Source organism: Somniosus microcephalus, chromosome 6 (genome assembly GCF_052327205.1).
Source record: "Somniosus microcephalus isolate GS21.2 chromosome 6, FLI_Smic_1.0, whole genome shotgun sequence".
Lineage (NCBI taxonomy): Eukaryota > Metazoa > Chordata > Chondrichthyes > Squaliformes > Somniosidae > Somniosus > Somniosus microcephalus.
In genome coordinates, this window is record NC_140992.1 from 173,082,405 (window position 1) to 173,103,432 (window position 21,028).

Consider the following 21,028-nt stretch of genomic DNA (forward strand, 5'->3'; position numbering starts at 1 on the left):
CCTTCATTCAGTGCTTCACATACAATGAGTGACTTACATAGGGTCACATCAACTATTTGGCACATATCTAGGTCCCTCCAGCAGCAATGGGTGACCAGTTAACTGGTGTTTGGTGCCTGGTGAAGGACTGTTCCCCAGCACACCAGGAGGGCCCTCTGCTCTTCCAGTAGTGCCACAGGATCTTCAGCATTGACCTGGAACAGGCAGACAGGGCCTCACTTTAATGCCTCACCCTTAGGACGACAGCTCAGACGATGCTTCACTTGCTCATGTCTGCACTGAAGTCTGGGCCTAGATTGTGCTCCGACCAGTAACAGTTTGCAGCAGTGGGTCGCTGGAGGGCAATCAGGATCCCTGCTCTCTCTCTCCTCCCAGCCCAGGGACAACAACTTCCATTTATTCAGCAGTTTTAACAGTAAAACATCCCAAGGCACTTCACAGGAGAATTATCAGACAAAATGTGACAGAGCCTCATAAGGAAATATTTGGACAGGTGACCAAAAGCTTGGTCAAAGAGGTAGGTTTTATGGAGCATCTTAAAGGAGAGAGAGACGGAGAGGTTTAGGAAGGCAATTCCAGAGCTAAGAGCCTAGGCAGCTGAAGGCACAGCCACCAATGGAGGGGTGAAGGAAATCGGGAATTTGCAAGAGGCAGAATTGAAGGGGCACAGAGATCCCAGAGGGTTGTAGGTCTGGAGGAGGTTACAGAGATAAGGAGGGGCGAGGCCATGGACGGATTGGACACTCAGGCCAATTGCAGTATCCCTATCCCCCACCACGGACTACAATTGGTGAATTCAGAACAGAACCAGGATTGCACCTGGGACCCTTCTGTTTGGTGTGTCTGAGTTGCAGCCCAGACAAGGCTTGTACCACTGCACCATAAGCAAATATTCCCTCAGGTGCGGTATTGTAAAATTAAAAAGTGACTCTACTGAAAAATGGAAATTTTATTAAATGTTGAGACACATTAAACAGCAGCAGTGGTTTTCATTTCCAAGCCTTTCCTTTGCAAGTCCCACAGTGGCTACAGACACAGGCAGGCTGACCGGCAGTCGCTGGGTTCCAGAAGGTAGGCCGCAGAAGGCAGCGCCTCACTGAAAACTTCAACAACAGCTGCTCACCAAAACCTGCCATCTGCAACCTGCAATTTGTGGCTTGCAAGCTGCCCGATTCTGCTGCTCAACAGCCCAGAGTCGGCCTTTCTTCTCTCAGCCAGTCAATCATTGAAACGGTGCCCTCCCTTCCCACCAGTGGACACACGGACTGCACCGGGTCCCTGGCTCACTAAAGACCCTCGCAAGATTCATGCAAAGGACTTGCTTTCAGCACCTTGTGTTGAGCAGGGTCTGGACAGCCTTCCCGTCCCTCCAACACCAATCTTGGGGCCACACTGGCGAAGTTTAGATCAATCTGCTGCTCATCAGCCGGCCCTGAATCAGATTCTGATGCTGTGGCCAAGGGTGGACACTGAACCCCAGTGAGGAAGAGAGGAATCGGGGAAGTTACACTAAACATTAGAGTTCAGGGCACTGGCTGTTTACAGGATGAGCTGGACATCAGACACCCACCTGTTCAAGAGGGGGATCCCTTCTGAAGAGCTTCCGTGACATCAGAACCTGTGATCCTGAGCAGAACAGCAACAAGCTGCACAAAGAGGTCGGGACCCGATCGATGGCAGAGCATCGCTCAACCAGTCGACAGACAAGGCAGTGTAAGTGCGCCTGGGTCAGTGAGAGCAGGAGTTAGTGACGGACTCGGGGAGGGAGAGGGTGCAGGGAGAGGGCTTCATGTCTTTAGTCTTTTAACAATAGCTGGGTTGCAATCCCAAGTGCACAATTTTAGTGATGCAAGAATAGCCACAAGAGTTAGACAGAAACCCTTCCATTAAATTCTCACCGTGAAGAGCAGTGGTTTGAGAAAGCTTTCAGCATCACACGGCACACACCAACACACAAACACTGGAGGACGAGGAACAGCCCCACAGGAGGCAAGAAAAACAGCCTCAGAGTAACTGGAGGGAAAAACTGTGACGAGTGTTCCAAAGAGAGGGTCAGAATCACCAGGACTGTAGAACTGCCAGCAGGAAAACCCAGAGCACCAAATGTCTCCTGCAAGAGAGACGGGTTATTGCAGAATCAAATAGTCCCAGGGCAGAGGCAGTTCTAGTTGTGTCTCAGCTCACAGGGCAGGCAGAGTCTCTGGAAGCATTGGAACTGTCCGCACGGTTCAGGTCCCTTTAGACTGGATCAATTGGCCACCAGCCTGTCGTGCAAAATGTCGGAGGAGGGGGTGAAGATGGAGCCTGGAGGGACTGCGGTCAGTTGTGTCGGTCCTGGTAGATAGAGCTCACCGTGCTCTGGCCAAAGATGAAAGATCCAGTACACACCATGATGATCCCACACAGCACTAAGGCCCACCAGCTGGGGAAGACAGAGACATCCCGTTAGAGAGCATAAACTCATCCAGACACAAGGAAACCAGAACACAAGGTAGAAAAGGATCAAGGAGACAAGGTAGTGAATGGAGTCACCCATTGAAACGCTGGTATATCCCATCTTTTAACACAAGTTTAGCACTCTCTCCAGTGCAAACCTGATAAGAGCAGCAACTCCTCAGATAATGAAGCAGTCCGTGCCCGCATGCAGCAAGACCTGGATAATATTCAGGCTTAGGCTGACAAGTGGCAACTAACATTCGTGCCACAGAAGTGCCAGGCAATGACCATCATCAACAAGAGAGTCTAACCATCTCCCTTTGATATTCAATGGCACTACCATCATCGCATCCCCCACCATCAACATCCTGGGGGTCATCATTGACCAGAAACTTAACTGGACCAGCCACATCAATACAGTGGCTAAAAGAGCAGGTCAGAGGCTGGTTATTCTGCGGCAAGTGACTCGCCTCCTGAATCTTGACTCCCCAAAGCCTTTCCACCATCTACAAGGCACAAGTAAGGAGTGTGATGGAATACTCTCCACTTGCCTGGATGAGCGCAGCTCCAACAACACTCAAGAAGCTCAACACCATCCAGGATAAAGCAGCCCGCTTGAACTGCACCCCTTCCTCCACCTTAAACATTCACTCCCTCTACCACCGGCGTACCATGATTGCAGTGTGTACCTTCTACAAGATGCACTGCAGCAACTCGCCAAGGCTTCTTCAGCAGCACCTCCCAAACCCTCGACCTCTACCACCTAGAAAGACGAGGTCAGTGGACCCATGGGAACACCACCACCTTCAAGTCCCCCTCCAACTCACATCATCCTGACTTGGAAATATATCGCCGATCCTTCATCATCGCTGGGTCAAAATCCTGGAACTCCCTCCCGAACAGCACTGTGGGAGTATCTTCACCACACAGGCTGCAGCGGTTCAAGGTAGCGGCTCACCACCACCTTCTCAAGGGCAATTAGGGATGGGCAATAAATGCTGGCCTTGCCAGCGACGCCCACATCCCAGGAGTGAATAAAACGAAACATGGGACTTGCTCACTATCGCTACCAGACGGTGGTGGCCGTGAGCGGAACTACACTTGCAGCTGATGCCCACAGCTCTGCTCTGAGGGCACCTCCTCTACCCACATGGCACGCAGCCTGGCTCAGTAATACAGAAGCGGCTTTTAAAACACACACGCTCCCAGGAACAACCGCCCCCAGGGAGCAGGGGAAAAGCAAGCATTTATCCACCGTAACATGCCTGTGAAACGGAGCAGGGCTCAGGAGCAGACTGATGACAGGGAGATAACTGGGGGAAAGAGAGAAGAATAGAGACGTTCAACATTTAGATTTCTCTTCCCCATCCCCAACAAATCCTTCTGTATTCAGGAGATGGATCCAACACTCAGCGATGCGAGCCAAACCACACTCCTCTGGTTTCACCTAGGAACAGGCCTGGGCCTTGTCCGACCTTCTCCCAGTCAGTGCACAATCCCAACAGACCCCTCCCCGTCAGTGCACTATCCCCACAGACCTCTCTCCCAGTCAGTGCACAATCCCCACAGACCCCTCCCCGTCAGTGCACTATCCAAACAGACCTCTCTCCCAGTCAGTGCACAATCCCCACAGACCTCTCTCCCAGTCAGTGCACAATCCCAACAGACCCCTCCCCGTCAGTGCACTATCCAAACAGACCTCTCCCAGTCAGTGCACAATCCCCACAGACCCCCCCCCAGTCAATGAACAATCCCAACAGACCCCGCCCCAGTCAGTGCACAATCCCAACAGACCCCTCCCCGTCAGTGCACAATCCCAACAGACCTCTCCCAGTCAGTGCACAATCCCAACAGACCCCTCCCAGTCAGTGCACTATCCCAACAGATCCCTCTCCCAGTCAGTGCACAATCCCAACAGATCCCTCCCCCAGTCAGTGCACAATCCCAACAGACCCCTCCCCAGTCAGTGCACAATCCCAACAGACCCCCCAGTCAGTGCACAATCCCAACAGACCCCCCCCAGTCAGTGAACAATCCCAACAGACCTCCCCCCCCCCCCCCCCCCGTCAGTGGACAATCCCAACAGACCCCCTCCCCAGTCAGTGCACAATCCCAACAGACCCCCCCCCAGCCAGTGCACAATCCCAACAGACCCCCCCAGTCAGTGCACAATCCCAACAGACCCCCCCCAGTCAGCGCACACTGCTGGTAATGACACTGCAGTAGGGAGTACAAAACCCACATCTCGCAGTTGACACAAAGAAAGCAATTTAGCTGATGACGAAGGATTGAATGCCCCGGGTGTAAAGTTATCTCAGGTATGTTCCAGTCGGTGTTTACCTGACACTGCCGTCTTGCTGGATCTCCGAGAGCTTTGCTTCGATCAGACAGAGGCCTAAACGTATAAAACACAACATTAACAAGAGAACGTAGAGAGTCAAGCACAGAACAGCATGCTACTCTGACCATCGTGTCTGTGCCAGTTCTTTGATGGAGCTCTCCAATTAGTCCCACTCCCCTGCCCTTTCCCCACAGTCCTGCAATTGTGTCCCTTTCAAGTATTTATCCAATTCCCTTTTGAAAGTTATTGTTGAATCTGCTTCCACCACCCTTTCAGGCAGTGCATTCCAGATCATAATCCGCGGAGTAAAAAAATTCTCATCTCCCCGATTCTTTTGCCAATTATTTTAAATGTCTCTCCTCTGGTTACTGACCCTTCTGCCAGTGGAAACAATTTCTCCTCATTTACTCTGTCAAAACCCTTCATGATTTTGAACACCTCTTAAATCTCCTCATAACCTTCTTTGGTCTAAGATGAACAATCCCAACTTCTCCAGTCTCTCCACTTAACTGCAACTCCTCATCCCTGGTAGCACACCAGTAAATCGCCTCTGCATTTACATAGCACCTTTAACAACCTCAGGACGCCCCAAAGCGGTTCACACCGAGCCGGGGGGGGGGGGGGGGGGCCGGGTGGTGTTAGGCACCAAGCTGGAACAAATTCCAGATAAATCCCCCCACCCTCCGGCCAACTGCATTTCTCCTCCCAAGCACAGAAACAGCACAAACCCCCCCCCCCGTTTGCCGAGGTTGCTCGGTATCCTTCTGCCAACTGAGACGATGAACGGCACCAGATAGTTGACTGAGAGGCAACACATCCATGTCATCCTCACCTGATGCCCACACAAGTTCATGTTCTGGCTGGGGATCCATGGGGTAGCGACTTGGAGCAGGAACGCTGGGCAATTCCCTCCCTAGCCCAGGGCCTGCTGCAGCACCACAACCATCTCAGCACAGCCAGACACCGGGAACTGAACGTGGGGCCTTCCAGATCTGCTTGGCTGCGTGCCGCTCCAGGTCTGGCATTCCCCCACCCATTTGACGGTAATGTATGAGGCTTTGGCATCACCCATCGCGCCACCCTTCCGTCTGCCCGTCCTCTACCTGGGAACACGAAGATGAAGCAAGCAGCCAACCCGCCAATCACAGAGATCACTTTCCCGATGTCTGGGATGAAAAGCGCCAAGACCAGCGTCAAGAAGAACCAGATCACAGTCTGCAGCACCCGCCGCCGTCTCTCGCGGAACAAGTCCACCTCCAGCGCCTCGCCTTTGTAACGGAGCCACAGACCCTCGATCACTGCCCTGGATTGAAGAAATAACAGGCACAAAATGCGAGAGAGAGACAGAGACAGAGACCCCACAGACTGAGAAGATTCAACTGATTGAACCCAATCCCTGGGCCCACTTGCCAGCATTCTGTAGATAGGCTGAAGATGCTGGGCTGTGCATCACCAGCAGACACGAGGAATGGTCACTTGGACCAGCTGCTGTGCCCTGTGGGTCTGTAGCTCAGCTACTCTGCTCGTATCTTTCCCTTTCTGATCCCCGCCTCGCCTGAAGGTGCGGCTCCTGGCTGGGGCACAGCAGCCGTCACTTGTCTGCCCAAGTGGTCATTGAGTGCGTGTGGTGGTCAGACAGCAGCCATTTCTCCCAACTCCCCCCAGTCACATCAGAGATCGGACACTCAACCTGCATTATAACATGGACCAGGCACTCTCCTCTGATACCTCCCCAGCATCAGATGCAGACCCCAGCTCAGAATAAATGGTTACACAGGAGGATGCCCAGTCAACCCTCCTAATTCATCCACCCGCAGAAACTCTGAACTACTCCCATTGTTGCATCTAATTGAGACTTCAACATTCCCAGGTTTTGAGCGCATGTGTGAAGAGTTGTATATCCAAGTTTGCTGAGGACATTAAATTAGGAGGAACAGTAAGTTATGCGGATGGGAACAGGAATTTACAAAAGGGACACAAACAGACTAAGTGAGTGGGCAAAACAGTGGCAGATGGAGTTCAATGTGGGGAAGTGTGAGGTCATCTGCTTTGGATGCAAGATAGACAGATTATGGCAAGAAGCTCGGGACTGTGGAGAAGCAGAGATTTCGGTACCAGGAAAAGCTAGTGCACAGGTAACAAAACGTAATTAGAAAGGTGTTGCGAATGAATGGGGCCCCTTTCTTAATGGGCCATCTCCTCTCAACACAAACGGTTTGATCACACTGAGACCACCGCTAGAATTAACCAGGTGCTATGGAAGTGGACAATTAGTGGTTTCGAATAATGAGAGGGAGTAAACTTGTAAAGTAAAAGGCTAAACCAATAAGAGAACCACCAATACAAAAGCAAAATACTGTGGATGCTAGAAATCTAAAACCACAGCTTACTTAAGATTGGGCGAATTTAATAATGAGGTTGCGTTGCAGGATAGGATAAGACATTGCTACGAATTAGAATGAGATATGCAGTGAATGCCGGAGACGGACTGGACCGATGATCTGTCGCTGCCAGTAGATCGACTGTTGGTGAGCGGATATATTTTTGGCTATCTTGCTGCTTTGTATGTTAACTGATCTGTGCCCATCTCTGCTGAAGTCACTTGGTGAGATTTGTGTCTTTGCAGAAACTTGATGCTAAATAAACAATTCATGTTTTAGACTAATCTATTTATTGGTTAAATGTAGTCGAGCCTAAGGCCCGAAGCCTCTCTCCCTGGCTAACGAACTGCAGCCGTCAGTCCGGAGCTACTTGAGATCGAGGTTCTCAGGTCCTGACCCAATCCACCATGACAAAGGCTAACGGAATGTGGGTGTTATCACGAGGGGGGCTGGGCTACAGAAGGGAGGAAGTAATGCTACAGTTGTATAAAGCTCTGGTCAGACTCTGGCTGGAGTATGGTGTTCAATTCTGGGCACCGCACCTCAGGAAGGATATATTGGCCTTGCAGCGCAGATTCACCAGAATGATACCGGGGCTAAAAGGGTTAAATTATGAGGACAGGTTGCAGTAACCTGTCAGTGGCCCATCCCCCGATACCGAATGCTGCACCCGGGTGGTGGACGGTTTGGGGGGGGGGGGGGGGGGGGTTAGAAAATTTATGCGGGAAATTTAAAAATTAATTTAAAAAAAAAATCAACAGAAGCAATTGAACCCTGCCAACACTGTACAGGTGCACTGCGTGCAGTCACAGAGTCCCATTATACCAGGGATCAGACATACAGCCCCCTCCCGCGCTCCAGTTATTAGACAGACCAGGTCTGTAGATTCCAATGACTTTCTGCCGTTCCAGCTCCGCACCCCCACCCCTGATCCCAGGAGACACCAAACTCCCAATGCGCTGCAGTCCCCTCCACTACCTCGTCCCAGTGCCCAGTCTTCACATCAGTCTGGTCAGTGGGTTATTGGAAGGCCGTTCAATCCCAGGGGGAATTGCAGTCGGATCCCACCGCCCGCCCCCCTGGCAGACGGCAGCGCCGACACTGTCCAGCAGTTGGCTGTCTGGAAGGCGGTCAGGAGAAGGGAGGCCAAGCCCATTCCTCCCCCGTGTTAGCCCCCGGGTGCTCTAGCACATGGGACCAACGCTCCTGCCGAGCTGCACAGTGGCCTGGAGGTCCCGTGCTGGCCACTCACCCACCGGCTGTCGAATGGAAGAAACCGAGTATGCGCGGAAATTCAAATGTGCCGCGCAGCCACTTAAAGGGATGGTGCACTAAAAACAGATTAGAGGGAACAATGCATGGGACCCACCGCTGCTCAGCACAGGGCGGGAAAGCAATGTGGGGCCTTCCTGTTCAGTGCGGCTCCGAGCCACACTGGCCGATGTGTTTACAGGAGGGAGAGCGGGTCTGTAATGAGGTCCCCCTTTCATCGTAATTGAGGTGTTTAAAGGATTTCTAGGGTAGAGGGAGAGAAACTATTTCCTCTGGCGGGAGAGTCCTGGGAAAGGCAGTACAACCTTAAAATTAGAGCCAGGCCGTTCAGGGATGATGTTAGGAAGCACTTCTTCACAGAGGGTAGTGGAAATCTGGAACCCTCTCCCCCAAAAAGCAGTTGAGGTTGGGGGTCAACTGAAAATTGAGATTGAAAGATTTTTGTTCAGCGAGGGTATTAAGGATTATGGAACCAAGGCGGGTAGATGGAGTTAAGATACAAATCAGCCATGATCTAATTGAATGGTGGAACAGGCTCGAGGGGCTGAACGGCCTCCTCCTGTTCCCATGTCCTGAGCCCTGGTTTCAGCAGCGAGCAGTTGAAGGTGTTGATACTGTGGGCCAATCAAGGAGCAAGCTTGGCTAACAGCCCTTGGCCTTGCTCCCACCCCTTTCGCCCTCCCAGGCCCAGAGAGAAGACTTACCTGCCACAGAAGTGAAGGATGGGATAGGATGTGAGCACACAGAGGATGATGGAGGCCCGGGCAATGGTGACGGAGATATCGGTTGATGGGTAGGACAGCAAGACGTCAACATTCACACTGGAGCCAAACGTCAGGAAACCGCAGACTCCTGGAGAGACACATTCCATCAGGAAACAGAAAGCTGTGGGTCACACAGGCCTTAGGGACAAGTGCAGTGCGGCCTTCGGGACAAGTGCAGTGCGGCCTTCGGGACAAGTACAGTGCGGCCTTCGGGACAAGTACAGTGCGGCCTTCTTGGGTCAGATTCACAGATCCTGGACAGATCACTGATACACAGGCACTTCAATTAAAAATAAAACACATGATCAGAGGGACCAAAGTCAATGATGGGACTGGAACATGATTTTTACTTGTTTACCACTCACCCTCCCACTCAGTCCCAGATACAGAGTAAAGCTCCCTCTACACTGTACCTGCCCTGGGAGTCTTTGATGGGACAGTGTAGAGGGAGCTTTACTCTGTATCTAACCCGTGCTGTACCTGCCCTGGGAGTGTTTGACGGGACAGAATAAAGCTTCCTCTGCACTGTTTCAACAATGTTCCTCAGGCTCAATAGTGCCCCCCTACTGCATCAGTACTACTACCCCTCCCCCACACTTTCTAAACCACCGTATGAGTACCAAGCAATGAGGCAATTTAAGCACTTGAGTGAATCCAACTAGAAAGTGGGGTAAGAATGGCCAGACTGATAAGGCCCCTGCAGCCTGTCAGGGAAGGTACATCCAGACAGTCTGGGCTGGATCTGAATCCAGGTCCCAGAGGTGAATGGACAGTGTCTGACCTACTCCGCCTCTAACCTCCTAATCAAGGCAGGGCTGTTTCTAAATGTCACCCACTGCTCCCTTCGATCTTAGGCAAGCCCTCTTTTTTGATAAGGAGGATCACGGATCCTGTCAACAGCACGACTGCTATCAAACTTTTATCTAACTGATTGAGCGACACAACCCCTGGGTGTTCCCCCAAGTGAGGCTCTCTCCACCCACAGCAGGTGAGCGATGGGAAACTGAGTACAGGTGAGAGAGCAGAGACAGGGGTCGCTGCTTCACCTTTACTTGGAGACTTGCTGGGCCCTGCTTTCCCTGTAGCCAACCTCGTTCACTGTCTGTTTCTGATTTGTCACGCTGCTTGTCTGACATCCAGCACTGGATAAGTAGAAATTTCCTCCAACTAAGTATTGGGAAGAGTGAAGCCTTTGCCTTAGGTCCCTGCCACAAACTCCATTCTCTCGCCACCGATTCCATCCCTCTCCCTGGCCACTGTCTGAGGCTGAACCAGATTGTTACAATCCTGGCGTCATAGTTGACTCCAAGATGAGCTTCCGACCACAAATGTGTTCCATCACCAAGACCGCCTACTCCCAACTTCCGTAACATCGCCTGCCTCCACCCTTGCCTCAGCTCATCCGCTGCTGAAACCCTCATCCATGCCTTTGTTACCTCCAGACTTGACTATTCCAACGCACTCCTGGCTGGCCTCCCACATTCTACCCTACGTAAAACTTGGGGTAATCCAAAACTTTGCTGCTCGTGTCCTAAATTGCACCAAGTTCACCCCCCCATTCGCCCATCACCCATGTGCGCTGATCTACATTGGCTCCCGGTTAAGCAACGCCTCGATTACAAAATCTCATCCTTGTTTTCAAATCACTCCATGGCCTCGCCCCTTCCCATCTCTGTAACCTGCTTCAGCCCCACAACCCGCCATCCCCCCCACCCAGAGATATCTGCATTCCTCTAATTCTGCCCTCTTGAGCAGCCCTGATTATAATCGCTCAACCTTTGGTGGCCATGCCTTCCGTTGCCTGGGTGCTAAGCTCTGGAATTCCCTGCCTAAACCTCTCCACCTCCTTTAAGATGCTCCTTAAAACCTGCCTCTTTGACCAAGCTTTTGGTCACCTGCCCTAATACCTCCTTACGGGGCTCGGTGTCAAATTTTGTCTGATAATGCTCCTGTGAAGTGCCTTGGGACGTTTTACTACGTTATATAAATACAAGTTGTTGTTGTAGCCAACCCTGCGCGCACTCTCCGTGGAGGAGGCGTGTGCCATACCTGTGCCCGTGTACACAAACAGGCAGATCACCACAGCCGCCGTCACCACCCAGCCCCAACGCCGCACCTCCGGCCTCTCCATGCTGTTGAACACCGGAACACTGCTCACGTGGCACTGTCGAAAACAGGAATGAAACAGGAGTAAGGAGAAACTGGCAAGACTCGTTTATAAAAAGAGAATACGTTTATCAGCATGATTCACAACACAGAACAGTCCAGTCAACAAGCTTGACACCAGATGTTTCTCTGTGATCGAGGAGCTGAATGACCTCCTCCTGTCCCCAACTCTTCCCCTGAGTAACTCAGCTGGACGCTGACCCTGGTACAAAACAAAGTAGAGTTAATCTCCTGAAGCAGGGATTCTGGAGGATTCACAGGAGCTCAGGATCGCCTTGGCTGGTCCCCGGGCAAAACAAATGTTTGAAGGGCCGTTTCTCCTCCACGTGCCAAGCTCGACATTGCCTCAGACACACTCCCCGCCCCCCCCCCGGGACCGAACCCTGGGCTCTAACCCCCCCTGGGACCGAACCCTGGGCTCTAATACACCCCCTGGGCCGAACCCTGGGCTCTAACCACCCCCGGACCGAACCCTGGGCTCTGATCCCCGCCCGGGCCGAACCCTGGGCTCTGATCCCCCCCCCCCCCCGGGCCGAACCCTGGGCTCCGATTCCCCCCCGGGACCGAACCCTGGGCTCTAACCCCCCCTGGGCCGAACCCTGGGCTCTAACCCCCCCTGGGCCGAACCCTGGGCTCTGATCCCCCTGGGCCGAACCCTGGGCTCTGATCCCCCCCCGGGCCGAACCCTGGGCTCTAACCACCCACCCCCTGGGACCGAACCCTGGGCTCTAACCCCCCCTGGGACCGAACCCTGGGCTCTAACCACCCACCCCCTGGGACCGAACCCTGGGCTCTAACCCCCCCGGGACCGAACCCTGGGCTCTAACCCCCCCCCCGGGCCGCACCCTGGGCTCTAACCACCCACCCCCGGGACCGAACCCTGGGCGCTAACCCCCCCCCGGGCCGAACCCTGGGCTCTAACCACACACCCCCTGGGCCGAACCCTGGGCGCTAACCCCCCCCCTGGGCCGAACCCTGGGCTCTAACCACCCCTGGGACCGAACCCTGGGCTCTAACCCCCCCCCGGGCCGAACCCTGGGCTCTAACCACCCACACCCTGGGACCAAACCCTGGGCTCTAACCCCCCTCCGGGCCCGAACCCTGGGCTCTGATTCCCCCCCCCGGGACCAAACCCCGGGCTCTGATCCCCCCCCCCCCCCGGGACCGAACCCTGGGCTCTAACCCCCCCCGGGCCGAACCCTGGGCTCTAACCACCCACCCCCTGGACCGAACCCTGGGCTCTAACCATCCCTGGGACCGAACCCTGGGCTCTAACCACCCACCCCCTGGGACCGAACCCTGGGCTCTAACCACCCACCCCCTGGGACCGAACCCTGGGCTCTGACCATCCCTGGGACCGAACCCTGGGCTCTAACCACCCACCCCCTGGGACCGAACCCTGGGCTCTAACCACCCACCCCCTGGGACCGAACCCTGGGCTCTGACCACCCCCCCCCCCCGGGCCGAACCCTGGGCTCTGACCCCCCCACCCCCTGGGACCGAACCCTGGGCTCTAACCCCCCCCCGGGACCGAACCCTGGGCTCTGATTCCCCCCCCCGGGACCGAACCCTGGGCTCTGATTTCCCCCCCCCCCCCTCGCCGAACCCTGGGCTCTGATACACCCCCCCACCCCACCGGGCCGAACCCTGGGCTCTAACCACCCACCCCCTGGGACCGAACCCTGGGCTCTGACCACCCCCCCCCCCCCGGGCCGAACCCTGGGCTCTGACCCCCCCACCCCCTGGGACCGAACCCTGGGCTCTAACCCCCCCCGGGACCGAACCCTGGGCTCTGATTCCTCCCCCCCCCCCCCGAACCCTGGGCTCTGATCTCCCCCCCCCCCACCGGGCCGAACCCTGGGCTCTGATCCCCCCCCCCCGCCGGGCCAAACCCTGGGCTCTGATTCCCCACCCCCCCTGGGCTCCAACTGTTGCTATGCAACAGGCACTGGAGTTGCAATACTGAGCTTCTATCACTGGGTGGCGCTATTGCTCTTTATATCGACACGATGATTCCATTTGGCCTCATCCACCTTGGCTATCAATCCCCTTCATTGGCACCTAAACTCCACCTGCAAGCCCTGAACTTCCTGTCCCCACTGCTGGCCCACCAGCTGTCCAGGAACAGTTGCCCCTCCACCTGCCATAAAAACATAGTGCACCATCCAACAGCCAAAGTGAGCAGGGAGTGTACACCAATTCAACCAACATCTTCCCAAGAACAAGAGCCAACAGTGCAAATGTTTAGGTGGGTGAAAGTGTATAGGCCCACCCTCGCATCCCAGGGATCAATCTAGCGAACCGTCACTGCACTGCTTTTAAGGCAAGTATATTCTTCTGTGGATAAGGAGACTAAAATTGTGCACAATACTCCAGGTGTGGTCTCACCAAAGTCCTGTACAATTGTAGCAAGATTTTCTTACACTTGTACTCCAACACCCCCCCCCTTGCAATAAAGGCCAACATGCCATTTGCCTTCCTGACCGTTTCCTGTACCTGCACGTTAACTCTGTTTATTGTACAAGGACACCTAAATCTCACTGAACACCAACATTTAATAGTTTCTCACCATTTAAAAAATATTCCGTTTTTCAATTCTTCCTACCAAAGTGAATAACCGCACATTTCCCCACATTATACTCCATCTGCCACCTCACTGCCCACTCAATGACAGGTGTATAACTAACATGGTTCCAGTATTATAGGGCAGGTCACTCTTTTCCGACACCCCCTTTAAAATTGCACCATTTAGTTTATACTGCACTCCTAATTTTTCCTTCCAAAGGCATCACTTTACTTCTCTGCATTAAATTTCATCGGCCACCAGTCTGCCCATTTCACCAGTCTGTCTGTCCTCCTGAAGTCTGCTACTATCCTACTGTTTCTTCGACATTCGCAAGCTTTGTGTTAACTGCAAATTTTGAAATTATGCCCTGTATATCCAAATTGAGGTCATTAATATAGATCAAAAAGAGCAGTGCTCCTAATACCAACCCCTGGGGAACACCACTGTATACCTCCCTCCAGTCTGAAAAACAACCATTTACCGCTACTCTCTGCTTTCTGTCCCTTAGCCAATTTTGTATCCACGCTGCCACTCTCCCTTTAATCCCACAAGCTTCAATTTTGGTAACCAGTCTTTCATGTGGTACTTTATTAAATGCCTTTTGAAAGCCCATTTACACATCAACCAGATGCATGGATTACCCTTAAAATTAAATCAATCAAAACAACGGCCCAGATGTTGCTGAAGCGGGGCATCTCACGATGTGCTCGGTTAGTTAGACTTTGTCCCTTGCCCTTCAGCTCAGAATTATTTTGCCCCGCAAGTTGCTGGAAGTGCAAGCTGATAAAGACATGGCGAGGGCAACGGAGCATCTGGGACCTTGGTGAAAGACCGGACTTAAGAGTAGAGAAAGAAACAGAGGACCAATGGAGAAAGAGGGTGATTTAGAGTCAAATCAGGTACAGAAAGTGAAATAGAGGGGATTGGATTAAGAGAGACAAAGATGGAAAGGAAAAGAAAAAAAATTACAATAAATAAAACTTAATTTACTATTTGTCGGAATGAGACTCCACAGTTTAAATTTCTCCCTTTGAGACGGAGGGGGTTAAGTGGCATTGCAGGAACATAAATTTCCTCATTAAAATTCTGTTAAATTCCAGCCATAGCTTTCTGCAGTGAGTTTAATTTGTTTTAGCAGAGCAAATGTAGCAACTTCATGAAAATCACGGGAAGGATAATGGCGAGATGCTCTCTTCCCGAAGCTAATGGCGGAGCAGCACAAACCGTGCAGCAACCCGCAGCGATTCACGACTCACAGCGTGTATCTCCCTCGGCGCTGGACGATTTACACACTAAACAGCGAGCGCGTTTTGGCAGCAAAATCTGGGCCAATGACTTAGGGTTAATAGGCGATCACTTGCTAAAGGTGCACAAGCAGCAAGAGGTGGTGAAAGGGAAAGCAAACAGGGGTTTAAGTTACAATTCTGGGACCAACGAGCACGCTGCTTAGCCTAAATACACTCCTGGCACGTCCACACCCGTGACTCTGAGCCCAGGTTTGGTCCCTGCACGTGGTGAAAAAGAGGCTCGGGAGACAGTGCGGAGGAAGCCGCCGAGAATGACCCCTGACCTCAGAGCACAGTCAGCAGGATCAGCTCCATGAGTTAGGGCTATTGGAGAATGAGAGCGGAGAAGGGATACATGAGGATTTCAAAATAATGAAGGTATTGGACTCGGTCAAGTTGAACAGGCAATTGGAGATGGGTAAGGGATGGCAGGACCATGGGGAATACACCGAAAACACACCGGCAAAGAGTTAGGATGCCACCCCACCCCCGGCCAGAGTCATCACCCGTGGTAACAGACCAACAAGACATGCGTCGAGTGCAAAGTTGCTGCAGTTCTTCAGAAGGGAAAAGGACAAGTCCCGGTGAGATGAGGACAGTTCCAGTTTTAAAGGGGTCAGTCACCAGTTAGTTGAGATTGTGAGGAGTTGTGGGCTACCGCAGTCTCCTGGTGCCCGATTGTCTCTGGGAGTCAGAGGGGAATTTCCCAGAATCGTTCCTGAATTGGCTACATTTGACCGTAAGTAGCGAGTGCTGCCGGGCCATTCAACCATGGAAGCATCGCAGGCAAACCTGAATTCGCTCTCGTCCAACGTCCACACAGGGGCATTTTCCATGAGGAGTGGGAACTTGGCTGCACCCAGGGGCGCGGGGGCCCATTACAGCACCCACACGGTCACTGACTGCTGCTCCAGCTCCAACTGACGCAACCCATCACAGAGCACGAATCCAACCTCCTGCTCGGTGAAACTCCAGTGTCATTAAACTACTGAGGCACCATGGCGAGCTGGGAACCTGCCATCACTTATTCATAAAAAACAGGGAGCAGAACCCAACAGCACAGAACTACAGGGACAGGGAAAAACAACAGTACCTGGAACCCGAAGCAGATGGTTGGAATAGCATTAAACACGGCCATCCAGGAGGAAGGGCTGAGGAGAAGGGGAGAAGAAAGGGTTAATCTTACTGGCAACCCTCCAAACTTATTACAGTCTGTACAAGTTAACGCATCTCTCTAGCATTCTACAGTCGCTCCACACACCAGGCCGACCCAGGACGATGGGAAGTCGGGCAACACTCTGGGGCTGTTGCCCTGAGTGGCCACCAGGGGGTGTACAGAGCACAAGCTGGGCTCCTCTCAGCCAGTGCAATCCCTCCTCTCAGCCAGTGCAATCCCGTGTAATCCCTCCTCTCAGCCAATAGCAGAGTCTGGACAAATGGCTTGGTTGAGATGAGTAATGGAGGATGTGCAGAAGTGCCACCTATTCTATTCCTCACAGCACAGGAGACGATTCGGCCCGTTGTGTCTGTGCTGGCTCTTTGTTCGAGCACCCCAAAACTAAACCTGTTGCTCCACTCTCTCCCTATAGCTCTATGTTTTCCTGTTTCTAATAGTAATCCAATTTTCCCATAAAAGATGCAACAGTCTCTGCCTCAACCAGTTCCCGTGTTAAAGCATTCCATGCCCAACAATCTGCTCGGTAGATTTCTCCTAGCCTCTCTACTCACTCAACGACTGGTTTAAATTGATGACTCGTCACCAACTCCCCAGAAGAAATAGTCTTTTCCTATTCACCATCTAAATCCTTCATAAACCTTAAACTACATTTCAAAAACACTGCATTGTAAAGTGCTTTGGGATGTTGTGAAAGGTGTTATATTCTCCCTCCCTCCTTCAGTACAAGTCCACACTGAAACAAGCACACACCCACCCCACCCAAGGCCAGTGACCGTCATCATTTGTAGCCCACATCCTTCACCTGGGTCTCCGCAGACCAGCGGCTCCACATCCCTCAGAGCCCTTGTTAATGGCCCGCCCAGCTGTGTGGCGTTGAATGAGTGGGACGGAGAGCTTCCCCCCCCCCCACCGGCAAGAGGCACCAAGGGAATGCCATCGAGAGGCAGGATTCTCCCAGGTGTCACACAGCGAGAGGAAAGGGCCCAGTCAACAGAACTATTGACCCGATCCAGCTCACTCTGCCTGTGTGGAGGTGTCTGGCCTCCATTTAGGAAATGCTCACAATGAGCATAAGACTCAGCGGTGCGGGGCGGCCGTCTATCGCGGGCGCGGGAGTCTATCATTCCATTGTGTTGCAGACCAGAGAGTGCTCAGTGACCTAGACACCACTGAGATTGGGACCCTTGACAAAAAAGTTAGCGAGCAATACCGACAGGAAAAGTCCAAGAGTTGATCTCATGAAATGCGCATCCGTGACAAGCTGATCGCTGAGTAGACAATACTTACCTGGTTGGGATGTCCCCGATAATGATACCATGGTCTGGCCAGATGTACTTAATGATGACTATGATGGTCACATACCAAGTCCCCAGCACACTTAGCATACTAGAGAGAGAGAGAGAAAATGATCAAGACAGGCCCAACGTTGGCTGTGTGCATCCTCCGCAGGGAAGGCAGGGCAGAGGAGGCAGGGCAAAGTCATGGCTTGAATCCAAAGCTCCATTTGAAATCTTGGCTCAGAAGCATTTTAACATCCATTTAAAAATTTGATGGGCCACCAATGTAAGACGTGCAAGCTCTAGGAATGGAACACTTTGTATTTCAGGTACCCGGTGTCAGTATCAAGCACCTTCAGGTGAAGCGCCACATGGTTCCCTCTACACTGCCCTCAGCCCTCACCTCAGACCACTTCCTGCTGTACCTGTGTAACTTTTTTTGATTCCCCACACCCACCATCCTGCGACCTTGGGGTCTGTTTCCTATTTCGGAGCAGCGCTGTGGGCCAGCACCCCTGTGGGCCAGCACCCAGGAGGAGTAGGGCCGAACACCCAAACTCAGACCTTACAACCAGCACCAGTCTGCACTGGCTCCAAACACCGGAGGCGAGAGTACTGTGTTCTAGCCCAAGGCCCACACCATCCGGCTTCCCTTCTCTCCCACTCCACCACCCCCCAACCATGAAATGCACAGAGCCCCGAGTGACTCACCCCCTCCCTCAGGATTACCCAACACCATTCTAAACTGTCCTGTGTGCACAAATTGAGTTTGAAGGGTTGTGAAGACAAGGGGTGGATACATGAGGGATATGGCTCCTCTTCGCCAGCCAAGACCAAAAATCAGAAGTGTGGAGGAAGCGGACACCCGATCCTCCACACCTGCCCCGTGCCTCAGTGCTTTGACTGGGGGGACGGGTGCGAGAGTTAATTCTGGCAGCAAAGTGGACTATAAAGGAGTGGTGGTGGGAGAGAATGACGTACCATCGATGGAGGGTCAAGGAGAAATGAGGCGCCATGGTCACTGCCGGAGAGATGTCAATGGTGACTGAGCTGCGTGATCAGTGCCGCGCCGTGAGCCTGCAGCAGAGGCAACAATGACACACTGGACTTTGGACAAGGGAGGGTACAGACTGAGCAGCAGTTGGAGGGATTGATGGGAGGGGGAGGTGGGGATGCTGGTTTTTCAAGGAGCGACAGTGCCTGAACAGAGGTCGCCATTAACATTAGCCAACACCTGGGCCATGCAACTGGTGAGGAGTTGCGTGGGGAGAGGGGCTCAAGGTGGGTCTTGAAGAAACAAGTTTGGGGATGATGAGAGAAAATCTGTAAGATGATGGAGTTGGGGGGGGGGGGGGGGGTGAATAGGATCAGTGAGGGGCAGGGAGGCGGTCAGCAGCAGAGATGTGGCCGCACCTTTTGAGATGAAGAAATCCTCGAGTTCCTCAGACTTGTTAAAGACGAGGATACAGGGGAGTTTAAGGAGGCAGTTTGTCAGAGGGAATTAGCTGTGGGGCGTTTTCGCCCTCGAGGACGATCTTGGAATAACCAGGATCAGTTTGTTCGCCCTCCTGCCATCTGGGAGACGCTACAGATGCATTCGTACCCGAACGACCAGATTTAGGAACAGCTTCTTTCCCAGGGCTGTCATCCTACTGAACTCCACAAATAAACTCTAAAGCCTGCACATCTGCCAATGCACTTTATTATGGTTATGTTTATGTTAATAAACTACAAGCCAAATGTATGTTGAATGTTTAAATGTCTTAATCCAAATGTACACTCTCGGGAGCCGCAAGCCTACATTTCGTTGTACTGCACTTGTGCACTAACAATGACAATAAAGTTGATTTGATTTTTGATTTGATCCGGAGAAGAAAGTGCGGGAATGATCAACCTCACCCGGACACAAGAACAATCGTCACGCTAGTCTGTGGAGTCAGGCTGAAGGAGTTGTAGGCGAGAGCTGCAGTACAGTAGGGATGGAGACGGTGAGTGACTGGTGCAGACAAGGAGGTGTTTAGAACTGTTTAGTAGGTCAAGGGCAGCCACAGGGTCATCGTGGGTTGAGGACCAGAGGAGGGAGAATTTAGGAGTGAGAACACAAACTGGTGAGGCAGCTGTAGAGGAAGATGAGGATAGTGGGGCTGGAGAAAGCAGGGAGTTGTAGATAGTGTGGGAGAAGAGGTGGTGGTTGGAGACATGATTGAGACCTCAGAAATGGCATGGTTGAAGGGTGGCCATTGGTATTTTTGGGGGGGGGGGGGGGGGGGGGGCGGGGGAGGAAGACGACAGCGGCGAGAGGGGAAGGTAGGGGGGACAGAAAAATTGGAGGGGGGAGCAAGGGGAACTTGAGGTTGAAGCCAGAGAATGAGTAATGGATGATTGAGGGAGGAGATCTTGGCAAAGGAAGGCACCATTGGATGATACAGGACTTCAAAATGAAAGGTGGGGAGAGTGGAAGATGGTGAGAAGCTCAGATTAAACAGGGCAAAGAGCCCGAGGTGGGATTTGGTGACAAGAATCACACTGCTCGGGGCATCTGGCAGAGAGGCTTCAATGATAAGTGAAGGGGAAGCCTCAGGACTGTCAGAATTTCCTCACACAAAGAACGAGCAACATAGTGAATAGGGTAGGGAAGGGTCGTAGAGGCAAAAATCCCAGATTACTGTTGAACAGTGAGATGCTGTGGAGGGAGGGGTGAACTGCAGATTACCCCCCCTGCCCCCACCATTCGCATCGACCCCATAAACCACTGCCTTGGCTGGGAACCAGATACCCTGCAGATCGGTTTCAGCCACTGACACCAGTGGATCAATAAACCAGAGAGGGGAAAGCACTGACCTGGCATATTTCTGGAACCCAATCTCTTTGGGGATGGAGAGAGGTAGGATGACCAGAATGGAGGTGACTGAGATGGTGAACTTTCGGTTACTATACCAGTGGCTGTTGACTGAAGCATCTCCTTCGGGTACGTGCATCAATGCCCCAAGTACTGCAAAGCAAAGCATTCAGAACCTTTTCCATACAGAAAATATCTTTCACTCTACAGGCTTCTCAAGACATTGGTTTAGATTTCAAGGACAAGCTGTGTGGTAGAGGTGCAGAGTGAACCTCTCTTCTCACAAAGCAAGCTCCTTACATCACCACAGACGTGGTCCAGCATTCAAGAGTATCCTGAATCCAAGAATGTTCTCGAGCACACACCCGGATCAACACTCCAACAAAACTCCATGAAAAGTACTTCACTGCAGTGCTGTATATGGAGGGCCGAGACACAAAACTATCTTGATTCATCCACCAACACCTAAAACAGATCATCTGGTCATTTATCTCATTGCTGTTTGTGGGACCTTGCTGTGCAC

At 52.5% G+C, this 21,028-nt stretch overlaps 1 protein-coding gene across 2 annotated transcripts; it reads right to left on the reverse strand.

The window, feature by feature from the left end:
- Positions 1–929: 929 nt before the first annotated feature.
- Positions 930–20,993, reverse strand: slc38a7 (solute carrier family 38 member 7). 2 transcript variants are annotated; one of them, XM_085990930.1, is made up of 8 exons: positions 20,508–20,991; positions 17,677–17,775; positions 16,306–16,363; positions 11,244–11,358; positions 9,135–9,282; positions 5,881–6,080; positions 4,777–4,831; positions 930–2,422 (listed from the first exon to the last, which is right to left on the reverse strand). In XM_085990930.1, exons 1-8 carry the CDS (start codon positions 20,672–20,674, stop codon positions 2,320–2,322), a joined length of 945 nt encoding a protein of 314 aa, XP_085847056.1. In that variant the 5' UTR covers positions 20,675–20,991; the 3' UTR covers positions 930–2,319. The 2 variants fall into 2 exon arrangements, with proteins under 2 accessions (XP_085847056.1, XP_085847057.1); XM_085990931.1 differs by lacking the exon at positions 5,881–6,080 and having other exon boundaries at positions 20,508–20,993.
- Between the last annotated feature and the right edge of the window lie 35 nt (positions 20,994–21,028).

What these genes read in the sequence shown, in the direction of transcription:
- slc38a7 (XM_085990930.1), bottom strand. Translation starts at nt 20,674, where the DNA reads ATGCTTTGCTTTGCAGTACTTGGGGCATTGATGCACGTACCCGAAGGA. An exon ending in ATCGGGGACATCCCAACCAG is followed by an intron (nt 16,364 to 17,676) that starts GTAAGTATTGTC and finishes CCTTCTCCTCAG; the next exon opens with CCCTTCCTCCTGGATGGCCG. An exon ending in GTTTGTGTACACGGGCACAG is followed by an intron (nt 9,283 to 11,243) that starts GTATGGCACACG and finishes GTGTCTCTCCAG; the next exon opens with GAGTCTGCGGTTTCCTGACG.